The sequence below is a fragment of the Anas platyrhynchos genome, chromosome 5 (genome assembly GCF_047663525.1).
Source record: "Anas platyrhynchos isolate ZD024472 breed Pekin duck chromosome 5, IASCAAS_PekinDuck_T2T, whole genome shotgun sequence".
NCBI classification, from domain to species: domain Eukaryota; kingdom Metazoa; phylum Chordata; class Aves; order Anseriformes; family Anatidae; genus Anas; species Anas platyrhynchos.
Window position 1 is genome coordinate 61,962,801 of NC_092591.1, and position 13,105 is coordinate 61,975,905.

Below are 13,105 nucleotides of genomic sequence, written 5' to 3' on the forward strand. Positions count from 1 at the left end.
GCTTGCAAATTTTTATGAGCAACGTGGCCTCAGCCGCAACCTAACAGTTGGAGATGAAGCCAGTCTTTTCCTTTGTAACAGTTGAGTTCAGCTTGCAACACTATCAAAAAGAAAAGAACTGTAAGCTAATTGCTGGCAAGTATGACGCAAGCGGTTTCCTCGGTTACAGCCCAAGTTGCTGAAGTGCCTGATCCAGCATTTCCTCATCTGTTTGCACTCACACCAGCAGTCTGACAATGTAGTCACTGCATCCTGTTTCACTCAGCAGCCAGCCAAACACGCCGAGCTTAACCCTTGACTAGCATCTCAACAGCTAACCTATCGTGTCTGGAAATCAGCCCTTACAGCAACCTTTTACGAACGTGTTTTTAACCGTATCACACCTTGGCAACAACTGTCCATGCTGCGTTTTCTTTTTAATTGAGGAGGAGAACAGGAAAAAGAAACCATCTAAAACTTAAAAAATAAAGTTATTTGCACTTAAAACAAAAACGCAGGAAAACTACTGAAAGCCTCTGCTACAAACTAGATGTACAGAAGTTTAAATACCTGCAGATTTTACTTAAAATATCAAATTATTTGTGCCTCTGATTTTAATTTTCTAACTCCAGAATTTACCTGATTTTACACAACACCAAAAACACGTTAGATACAAATATCAAATTTACTTCTCATTTGCTTAAAATAGATGTGTCTTCATATATCAGTCAGGAGCGTGCTTTAAAAATGGACCAAAGAAATGGTAACTGTATACACACAGGAAAAGAAAAATAGCATTTTAATTTAACAAAAAGTGCAGAGGGCATTGGCCTCATCATCAATGAGCTATCTTCCAGAGGAACTGCAGATCCTAGAGCAAATAAAAATAATAAAATCTAAGATGTTAATCAAAAAGCACAAGCGCTGGCCTGTCTGACAATAATGTTGCACAAGACAATTTAGATAATTTGAGGGTTTATTTTTAAATGTGAATTTGAATTTGGCCACTTCAGGGCACAAATAAACATGCAACAAACTATTTCCAGCACAGAGCTGTTGCGTGCTGACAGTGGTGCTTATCTGGTGTCAAACTTAACTGTTTTTCTGTACTCTGGAATAAACATGCAGCACAAAGAAAGCAAAAAGGAAAGATCAAGTCATATTTTTTTTTTATTAAAAACTGTAAGCAATGCTTCATAAAGGCAAAATGCATGTGAAATTTACTGATAAAAAAAAAAAAGCCTCCCGCCTTCACTGATTGATGTACTCAAAGCATGTTTAAGTGGGAAATCCCCTGAAGCATTTTGAAACAGACAGATGACAGCCACAAGAACGACCTGTCACAGCAGCTTCCTGACCACTAAAAGAGAACTAGGTATCAGAAATGTCAAGGTGCAAGGAGAGACCAAGCTAGTGACCGTCTATTGACTTTTTTTTCAAAAAGGCCGGGTTCACACCAAGCTAGAACTACTCTGAAAGGAACACCAAAACAGTCCTGGTTTTCCAATAACAGGAAATAATCTCAACCTTTCAAATTCATCAGATTCTCCAGTTCCTCAGGAGGCCTTCTTGCTCACATTTCCTATCACAATTTATCCATATTACAGAAATAAAGCACTAGGGCAAGAAGCCCAGGTGCACAGACAACTGACTGTCCTGACATAGGGCTCTGAAGAGCAGTATGCTGGCATGCACTGGCAACCACACTTATCTGGAGAAGCAGAAACAAAAAGGGCCACCATGTTTACATGATATAATCAATGCTGAGGCTTAGTTAGCAATTAACTACTTGTTAGCCTCCCAGTGACATTTTGCTCTGACCAGAGATGTTTCAGCCAGCAGGCTTTTCTGCCTTACTAGTACAGTTTCCCACTGCATCACTTCGAAGTTTCTTCCCACACACCTGCATTCCTCTTTGCTCTGATATCTCAGCACCAGTATAGCAGATAGGAAAGCAGGAGAAAAAAATATGACAAGGAAAGAAACATTTTCTTCACCAATAAGCATTTTTCTTCAATTGAATGGAGAAACAACAAGCCAGCAGAAACCAGTGAGACTAACTTTGCTGCGTTGTTTGGTTCCTGGGATCCAAAGGATTCTCACCCCTATTCGACAAGAGAGCCCTGAGAAAAATCTCATCTCCAAACCAAGAACTGTTGATAGCAATTTTCTTCTCTTAGTTCTTCAAAGTATATTTCTAATGGCACTTGGTGGCCTTAGGTTATGGGACTCAAGGCTCAGGAAGGTTTTTACAAAACTAACATAATGGTTGTATCGGATGTCTTTGATAAAATGAGTTTTTAGCTGTCTGGATTAGAACCAGAGGAACATCCACAGACGAGGTCTTTCAGAAGGCACAAAACACAGCTCATATCTGAATAGGCACCAAGTGACCTCACCATTTCAGTTATGTCATTGATGTATAACACAGCCATCCTGCAGAGAGGGTTAGCCTCTGTGAGCCTTCAGATAGCCTTGGAAGTCTATCCAATTACTAATGATCCAGTGAATTTTGCAACAGGCAGAACTGTTCCATGCTTCGTAACAATCCACAAGCTACAGGAGGTACCACCATCAGATACATTTTCTCCAGCTCTGCCTCCAGCCATACTTTGCCCGTGACAAAAGAAGAAAATACAGCTCTGTCCACTGAGCTGGATAACCTCCCAAATGACATCTGTGACAAGACAGATCCAGGGAACTCACAGTTCTTGACTCTGGCTTTTCTCAGCTTATGCCTCTTCCTGAAATCGGCAGGGATACCACTGCAGAACATCTCAAACAGTGAAGCAGAGCTGATGGGAAGAAAAAGACAGACCCAGGACACAGCTGGGAGTCTAGCAGAAATGCTGAGCTGAAGTATTACTGAGAAACTGGAAATAAAGTTCAGAATCTCTTTTAAAAATAAGTTTTGCAAAAGTTCAGCTCAATTTGGTTGCCCTGTGGAGGCAAATAGAATTCAAGACTCAGGAGAGAAAATATTTCTCTGCTCCTCCTGATCCTGTTACAACCCAAGCTGTAACCAGAATGTAACACCTCAAATTCACATATGAACTTCAGTATCAAAAAGATCAGGCAAAGCTTCCTTCCTGCACTGTTTGAGAGCTGTAAGAATTTTGAAGGATACAAATCCTCTAATTCTTTGCCTTTGTTTTTGAGTGGAGGTGAACTGAAGAGAGTAAGATGTTTAGTAAATATTTTCTGAGGCACAATTCCTTCCCTGTCAGGTAGCTACTCTTGCAGCAGCACCCAATCCAATACTGCTCTCTTTGCTTGCTTACACTAGGAAAGAGGCAAACCATAAGCAAGATGGCTAAATGCTTGGTGCTCTCCAAAAAAAAACTTGGAAAGCCTGTCCCATCTATCCAAAAAAATAAATGGAGGATTATTTGCAGCTTTGCAACTACTGAAGAGGTACAGACTCTCTCTGAGTAGCAAAGAATAAGCTCCCAGCTACAGAAGTCTACATATTAACAGCTCACATTTCACAAAGAGAATTGCAGTTATGTTTATAGAAAATGAAGCAGGTGAGTGAACACCTGGCTTGTAACTTAGAGAACTAAAGGAACAAAATGAAAAAAAAGAACTTCACAATACTGCAGACGATCAAGATAAAGGATACGGTCTGTATGAGTATATCAAAAAGAAATATACATGCCTTTTCAAATGCAGTCTACTTATTTGTCATTTTTTCATTCATAGACATTTATATAGTATTCATGTAAGGGATTCTAGAAACATTTTCATGCTGTAAATTCAAATAAATACTTATTTTTTCAGTTTAATTAATTGTGTTACCAAACGTTCTGCTTTTTTTTTTTTTTTCTAATAAATAGCTTGAAAGGTTTCTAAAAAAAAAAAAAAAAGTGAAAATGTTTCCAGTCAGGACATTTTTATGTCTTTGCTGAAAGACACCTGTGATTTTGGATAAAGTTATCAGTCTTGTAATGTGCAGAAAGAGAACGCACTGGTGAGAAGAGGTATTAAAACGATTGCAAAATTAGGAACAGCTAAGGACAGGGAATGGTAAGGAAAAATTGAATTACGGAGAAGACAGACAAGCAAGTAAGCAATTTACTATTGAACTATATTTAGTCTTCTGGCATATTATTTTTCTTGTACTTTCAAGGCCAAGTTAATTTAAAACAAAGATGAACCTTTTGAATGCACACCAAACCTGTCCATCATCAGGTAGGAGGAAGGAACATAGCTTTAAGAATGCATTCATTTGAGGTTGTTAACACCTACAACTAGAGCTGAAGTTATAAATTACATTAAACCCTGTGAATTTTTAACAAGTGAGGACTGTAATCTCATTCCTTAAACACTGTTAAACACATGTTCTTTTCCATTTGAAAGCTAATGTGCTCTGTGCAGACTCTAGAGAGCTTCCTAACAGAACAAACGTTAAGGCAAGTATGGAAGACTTATGAATCTTTAGCAATTAAATTTTAACATTAGCTAGGCTCATACTAGAAAAATGACACCTTTGTTACTTCATGGAGAACTGTGATACGTGCATTACTGAAGTTATATTGACTTGCTATTAGTTCTGAAATTGCATCTCTTTATTATATGAAACACTGTTTGCATCTTTTCCAAAGCTGTATGAGTCTTTCCTGAACACAAATTCAAACAAGGTATCAACTTACTGTTTTCAGATACAACACTAAATTCCAAATTAATTTGTCCTGAATTTTTTATCCTTACTAATCTTAACAATGTTACACTTCATATGTAAACACAGTTTTACTTGGTTTTACCAAGACTGTTTGACTTCAGCATCTTAGTTTTGATTTTTACTCTAAATAAAAATCTTTATCCTTCACACAGGCTGAAGTGCTGTTTTCTTCAGAACATTTTGCAGATGTCTTTGATGCGATGACCATTGTCTCAGAGGGTCTGAAAACGACAGCTAACCTTAAAAGCAATAGCCAGTGTCTGCCTCTGCTCATCTACTCATGTCTAATTTCCTCCCCGACATCATAAAGTCATGTGCAAACCTATTATTTTCAAGCTTCTTCAAAATTTTTTTCATTGAACAGAAGTGCTGCTAGTCATGAGACATAAATAAAATTAAAACCAACATGAACACTGGTCATTAACACAACAGCTGTTCCAAAATCTTCTCAAGTAAATTTGTTCACCAGAAACTCCAAATAGAAGGAAAAAACAGATTTCCAGTATTACCACAGCAAGGAAGCAGTCTGCTGTAATGAATAAAAGAATAGCAAATAACTCCAAGATAGACTCTAATTAATATTTTCCTATAACTACATAAAATAAGTGAACAGATGCCTGTCTTCAAAATACTTTCAACTATGCTTTGCTATAACGGCACAATGTTGTTATTTCTTATTCACATCATGGTAATCACTCATCTGAACTTCATCTAGACAGGCTACACTTCTTTAATTCATTGGAAAGATCCTAAGTAACATTGCTTAGCTTTTTATTACTAAAAAAAATATATATATATATATAAGATGCCAATAAACATCTATGTGCATAACCAATTGAAGTTCCCTCGTTGTAATTCTACTTTTTCCATTTGAAATTTGCTTTCCAAGAACACTTCGGTAACCCCCAAATGAATGGTGTGTTGCCCCCCCCAAAAAAAACAGCAGGTTGAAAAAAAGGACAAAAATAGGGCAAATGTGGGGTCAACACCACAAAGCTGTCTGTGTTTTCTAATTAAGATATGAAAGATACTGCTCTATCCTATACTGACACACTGGGAAGAGCAAAGCCCCTCAACTGATGAATGCATGTGCTTGCTTACCCCAGGCTGTAACCAGCATCTCAGAGTAGACGTCCCTCTGTTTCAGTGCATTTCTGTTTGTACCATCTCAGAGGGAGCAGTATAATGCAGATCAGTGCTCAGCTTTCCCTGGGTGACTAAAGCCTGCATCTCACAGGTCCAGCAACTCAAGAGGAAAACTGCTCACGTGCCTTTATGTCTTCCAGTCAGAGCCCATTCATCAGGGCAGTGTGTTTCACAGGCACAGCAGGAATTAAACTTCTCCCAGGTGCTCATCACACCTTCAGGTGCTAACACCAGTTTACCTCCCTTGCTACCCACACATGGGACCGTAACCACTCGTATCTACGAAAATGCAGCCTAAATGAACTGCAATTGAAGTTCAGACTCTGCAATGAGAATAATTCTGATGGACTGATAATGTACAGGATTACAGAACTGCAGGAGCGGATATCAAAGAACCTGTGTGTTTACACATTACAATGTTTAGATGGCAAACCAGATGAAATGCGGGCTGTTGTAGATGTCAATCAAGACAATCACTTCAGACTTCTCAAATACATTTTTTTATTTTTTTTTTTTGAGTCAATGTCATTAAACTACATCTATAACACGGAATTTTATTAAGTACTAAGAATGTCCCGGAAATACAGAAATCAATACCTGCCTCAGAGAAAGCTTACAAGAAGCTAGTACATATTCAAAAGCTTCCAAATCTACAAGCCCAGCTGAGAGGCTAATCAAATGTTGAAGAATATTATTTGTACAAGCAATTTCCATTAAAAGATTTAAGCTGCTCTGAAGAACCAAAAATTCTAGAAAACTCACCAATACCTGTTCTTAACCTGTATTTCTTACGTTAGTAACTCAGAGCACCCAGTCATTCAGAATTCCTTTATGAGAATCTGCCAGACAGAAGGAACAAGATTCCTGAATTGGGAAACAGGTGTCACCCAAGAGTACCTAGGAAAAAAGGTTTTAGAAAAATCAATATAGTTTATAACTGCATCTATAAAATTAAACTAGGAAAAGCAGAGACCCAGAGATCCAGAATGTGTTTATAAGCCTTTAATTTCAGGCCACACTGGAACAAAAATCATGCTGAGGATAGGGACAGTGAGTCCAGTGTAAGAATGCCTTTCTTAGCCTTTAGTTTAGCTCCCATCCTGTTAAAAGGGTTTAATCCAATCACAGGAAAATACAATATGACCAATAATGAAGGTTAAAAGAGACACTAATACCAGAACGCCTGTGCAAGGTTTCATATTTAAGCTGTTGTTTCAGTAAAACTGATAAAACTTCCCTCTGCAAGCCTTAAGTTTCACTCACTTTCAGAAGAGTCTGTTTTATGAACTCCTGATAAAGCTGTACTGACAACAGATGGAAACTCTCTCACTTCTTGGAAACTTCTCTTCCAGCTCCTTCCACTTCTTTCCTACTTGCACTCTGGTCACTCCTGCAACACACCACCTGCAATACTTCCTCCAAATTTCTCCATCATTTCCTCAGCAGTTGTCTTCGATTTCCTTCCTTTCTCTTTACATCTTCTCTGCAGGAAGTCACACCTGCAGAAACAATTAACCCCTTCTGCTACAGCGACAACTTACAAACACCTTTCCCTCCTTTTTAGTGTACTACTGCTGCCCAAAACAAACTCCCATCAAGTTTCGCGTATCTAAAGAACAGCTTACAATGGACTTAGCTAACGGAGTTCTTAATAGCAGTCAGTCTTCTTAATTGCACTCAGTCTTCTCATTTCACCAAGCACAGAAGATTTTTCAAGGCCAGAGAGAACTAAACAGAAATAATCTTACTTATCCAAAATACAGATGCAGAAATGGCTTCCTGAGACAGTCACTTTCACCATGTAGTCATTTTCTTTGTATATCCCAAACACTCACTTGCTTCCCACTGAAACTGATTACATTCACAGCTCAACACACCCTTTCTACGTTGATTTTTCACGTAAAACAGACGATAACAACCCCAAAGATACAAAGATTCTGGTAACAACAGAAACAAATCCTCACAGGCAGGTGCACTTTAGGCAGAGGTCACTGCAACCACTACTGAACGTTGCAAAGGGCTAATTGTGTACGATGAAAAAAAAGCTCCATTTCATATTATATTCATATTATTGGCTGCAACCAATAATAAAACGTTCAGGTTTCTAAGGCTGCAAGCGGTATCAGAATTTAATAACTTTAAGACAGTGTAAAATACATACCAACAGATAGCTTCTCCACTAGGAAGCTAATAGCCTCAGTACTTAGGGACAAAAATATAAGAATAAGAAATAGACACGAATTGTCTACATAAAGGAGCATTAATTTCAAGTTACCGCATTAATTTCAAGTTACAAAAACACTTTAGATTCTTAAAATTAAGTCCTTACCTTCCTAAGATAAGGCATAAAATATACAAGATAGCCACAAATTGAAACTGGCAGGAGGTGGTGGTCAATTCAGCAGCCTAATTACAAGACAACTCCTCCTTAATTAAGGATGCAACATGAATGTCTTTATCAAGGAAGTATCTCAGCCTCTTTACTTGTTTGAACCTACTCAGAGAGTTAGAGGGGAAAAAAAGTCAGCTCTAGTTGCAGGCTGCTTTGGACACACGTCTCTTATGCATAATTAGGAAGGCCTATTCTTTTGCAAGGAAAAATGGACATTTTAGAAAACCTAAATATAGTTATTCCCTCTCATATACACATTCACCAGCTTGTTAAAGAAAAATAATGCTTTACTACAGGATTTTTCAAGACGAATATTATGTAGAAAGATCTGACAAACACCTTTGAGATTCCCAATCCTGATTTGTCTTTCAGGAAAAAATAAAATAAAATTAAGCAACGGAGTTGTAAGTATTCATCAGCCAATGAAGATAATCCCTTTGATACCAGCAGGTACAGCTGACATTAGCGTTTGATTAATACATGTAATCAAAACATTTTCTATGCAAAATATTGTATAGCAATCATACTGCACTCATACTGCTAATAAGCAACTCTTCCCTAGGTCGAAGAATACTGAAGTAAGGATTCAAAAAGCCTACGTACTGCTAAAATTATATGAATTTCCATGAACTTTTCTTGTTAATATAGTAGACGTCAGAAAAGACACTGCACTTGCATGATTTCTAGCCTTAATTTCAGTCATATTGCTTTCTTCTGTTCTATGTGTATTTCTATTTATATATTTGGTAATGGCATTTAAGTATACTCGCATGAAATTTTAAAGATAGAATCCACTCAAGACTTCTCCCCCACTCACCAACCAACATCACTAGCCACACATACTGCAGAAAAAATATACGCAGCATGAATTCGTAGATTTTGGTGGCTAAGTGAGCATGAACATTCCTATAAAAAGTAAGAACAAGTTTTAACAACCTTTCAGTGTTATAGTCGCCATAGCTGTTCAAGTACAGAGAGCAATACTCTGAATATGACAAACACACTGCTCAGATTAGAAAGCACTTGCAGCATCATGCTCACAGGGCCTCTTCCCACCTCTATCCTGGAAAACAGCGACAGCTCCACCTGCTTCCAGCACGTGCACGCTGCTGGGTGCACATACGTGGAGCTGCTGACCGCTCCCGCTCCCCCCTGACAATTGTTAGCATCAGCTTATTCGTGGGGGGGGAAAGTAAAAAAAAAAAAAAAAAAAAAAAAAGAAAAAAAACAGTCAACCCAATATAGTTATTTTCTCCTAGTTTTAACGAGACAAGAGTCAGCCATAATTTCAAATCAACAAGTAAGCGGAAACTTAAGGTCAATGGTAGCATTCTCTCTTTTTTTCCCCAGGGTAACTAAAATCTACATTTGCCTTTTTTGTTCTCATACGTCCCTGCTTGCAGGGGTTCAATGTACATGAATAATTGGATAAAATACATCAAATATCATCACAGTAGTTACTTAGCTGTCATTCACCAAAGTATGCTTGGCATGGTTGACTTGCCACACATTCCTTGTACTGCACTGATCTTCCAAACAATGCTCATTAAGCTCACTATCTTAAAATATTAATATTGAAAAAGAAGCATTGCAACGTTGTATAAACATCTGCAAAACATGCAATGAATCTTTCAAGAAAGTTCACAAAACAAACGCTCTCTGAGGAGCAGTAAGTGTGTATTTTGCTTCTGTTTCAAGGAAGCAATATAAAGACCTTACAGTGTTTATTCAAATAATGTCACGGGCTATACCCCATGCCACCACCCCCAGCCCAAACAGTTGACGTTTTATCAGCTCTGCAATGTCTGATCTCTCTCCAAGTCAGACAGGAGATCAGAGGATTTAGCCTGTATTATCCTTATAAAAACCACTCATAAAATGCTGCATAGAACGTATACCTGTGAATCCAATTTAAACCATGGCTAACAAAGCACAAATATTTATTGTAAAGTGTAATAGACTATTAGGAAAATAAAGAACTTTAGATCTCTTTGTTGTTTCTGTTCACCTCTGGTGATAATGAAGATATCAAATTCTGGAACTCTACCAAACAGTTGCATTTTATTATGAACACGTATGATTTAAGTACTGCCAATAAATTCCATGTATTTAGTTCTGGTTGACATTTATGATGTTACTTAAAGAATAATAAATGCCTCAACTTGAAATATACACACACTTTTTTAGGAAGTGAGCTACATATCAAAGGAAGCATTTAGTAAGCTGGATGAGAACAAATATCTTTTATCATCTAGAGAGGTTAATGAAAGCTGTTACTGCATTTTCTGAGGTTTTTTTATACTGCAGACAAATATGACACAAAAAGAGAGCGTTTGCTATCTAGAAGGGATCAGGGCAGAGAAAGTAAGTTACAACACAATGCTCCCTACATATCTTAATTGCTATTACAATGTTTATCATTCGTTTCGCAGTCTGCACTGGACAATTTAAAAACTTACTGCTTGAATTACTTCGGAAGCGTGCTGCAGCACACTTGTATTTCAACCTTTTCTGCCAAGAGCGACTGCTGCTGTCTTACTCTGGGGCATAAACGCGGAGCACGACATGCTCGAAAACCACCCTGCTCGCCCAGATTCACCTCGTGTTTCCTCCGACCTATTTCACAGTCGAGCACAAGTCTGGCACACACCATAAAGCGGGGTTAGAAACTTGCATTTAGCAAGTTTCCTGAATTTCAGCCACAACAAGGAGAGGTGGGGGGCTGTGAGGCAACCACCCCTTGCAGGAGCTGCTGGCTCACACGTTCCCCCCTGAGCTGTGCCCTCATCCCAAGTCCATCCGGGGCTGGTTCTCCCTCCAACACACTGCTCGGAGCCCTGCATTTCACGTGCAATGTGCCGAACATAAACAACCCCGGCCCCACACGGGGCTTCGCGCTGCGAAAAAACAAGACCCATTGACAAGTTTGCCAGGAGGGAGAAACCAACAGAGTTCCATTCAAGAAAGCTGAACGTTGCAGGCATCTTTCCAGGCTCTACTGAACAGCTCTCTCTTCAGTTAAAAAAAAAAAAAAAAAAAAAAAAAAGTAGAAAGTAGTTGCTTAAATCCAATCAACCCCAACCCAATGTTAAGTTACTTGGAGCGAGGAAGAGATGGCTAAGAGGCAGAGAGAGAAATCTGCAAGGCAGAAGGGCGCATGCCACTCAAACACCGCCAAACATCGGTACAAAATAACCCTCAAAACCTGATTTTGTGTTTTTCTTTAGCACCTTTTTGTCGACAGAAAGCAGGGAAGAAAGTGAAGTGCCGAGCAGCTAGCAAGCTGTGGCTTCTTTCTCTGGTGAAGTCTGCCAGAAGTGGAGGAGCTGGGCTTTGGAAAAGAGACAAGGTAGCTGATAGCTGAAGGTGTTTGTTTGTTTAAGGGAGAGGGGCTACGCTTTAATATTTAAGATCGCACGGAAAGCAAGCGAGTCCTGTATGCTACTGCAAATGCATGGGTAGGATTTAGCTTCCATACAGACCAAAAGGCAGGGTCACAGCGGCCGTGCAGAAAACCAAGTTGAGGACTGAAGCCCCGCTGAGGAACCACTATTTTCCTCCATTTCTTCAGCGGGCTCCTGACAGCGGGCACCCACCGAGAGGCCGGGCAGGGCAGGGCGAGCGGCGCTCACTCCTCGGAAAGTTTCTCCCTGCGGTCTGGGAGGAAACCTACCTGCTCCCGGGAAATGCAGGGCAGCGAGGGCCTCCGAAACATCTTGCTGCCGCCGTAGTAGCTGCCCGGGCTCTCCCCGAGGGACACGCAGCTCGATCTCCTCCTGGGTCTGATCACGGGCACTTTCTCCTCCGCGCTGGGGAGCCGCGGGTGCTGGCGATGCTGCTGCTGCTGCTGCTGCTGTGCCCGGCTCCGGGCCGCCGGGACACCGCAGCAAAGGGCTAGCAGGCAGCCCACCGCCCCCACAGCGCCGGCCAGCAGCGGGCGGAGGGCCGGGGGCAGCGAGGGGAGGCTGCCGAGGGACGCCAGCCACACCAGGCTGGAGAAGAGCAAGACGAGGAGGCGGCGGCGGAGCTGCAGGGAGCTCTGCAGCAGGGTCAGCGCCGCCACCGAGCTCAGCACCGTCAGCAGCCGGCCCGCCAGCATCTGCGGCTCGCCGGGGGCCCGGGGCTCCTCCTGGCGCCCCGCGGGGGGCGGCAGCCACTGCAGCGCCACCAAGTCCCCCGAGTAGCAGCAGACGGGAAGCGCCAGCAGCCACCAGCGGGGCGCCCCGCCGCGGGCCAGGTGGCAGGTGAGGAAGAAGAAGGCGCAGGCGATGCTGAAGAGCGGGCTGAGGCAGCGGGAGAGGCTCAGCAAGGCGTGCAGAGCCCGGGGGCTCCTCCAGCCGCCCCCGTCCTGCTGCCCCCCGCCGCTGCCCCGGCCCGGCAGAGCCAGCAGCGAGAGGACCAGGGCGGCCAGGGCGGCCAGGCTGAGCAGCGCCCGGCGGCAGCAGCAGGAGGAGGAGGAGGAGGAGGAGGAGGAGGAGGGGAGCAGCAGCAGCGAGAGGAAGCTCCTCGGGGGGTCCTGCCGCAGGGGGGTCGCGCAGCTCCTCACGTAGCCGTTCCGCAGGCTCTCCGCGCCGCCGTCCGGCTGCTGGCAGCGCTGCGGGGCTCGGACGGCGCCGGGACCGGCACCGGGACCGGCACCGGGACCGGGAGCAGCGGCGGGGGCTTCCCTCTCGTCCCTCATGGTGGTCGGGGCAGGGCGCGGGTCGCGCTATCGGCGGCCCGGCCGCGCCGCCCTCAGCCGCGGCGTCTCCTCCGCGGGCAGCGGCGGCCGGAGCATGGTGGGGGAGCGGCGGGGAAGGAGAGAAAAGGTAACGAGCCCCGCTCGCTCTGCTCTGCTCTGCCCCGAAACGGAGCCAGCGGGAGGGGCTCGCGGCCGCCTCCCAGCGCTCACCGACGGCAGCGGCCGC

General features: G+C 42.4%; 1 protein-coding gene across 1 annotated transcript in view; it reads right to left on the bottom strand.

Annotated features, from left to right (window-relative positions):
* PDE3B (phosphodiesterase 3B) overlaps positions 1–13,082 on the bottom strand; it is an 85,421-nt gene extending 72,339 nt beyond the window's left edge. The window contains exon 1 of the mRNA XM_013100967.5: positions 11,872–13,082. Within this exon, the coding sequence (XP_012956421.4) occupies positions 11,872–12,879 (1,008 nt within the window). The 5' untranslated portion in view covers positions 12,880–13,082. The remainder of the gene's footprint in view (positions 1–11,871) is intronic.
* Positions 13,083–13,105: the final 23 nt, after the last annotated feature.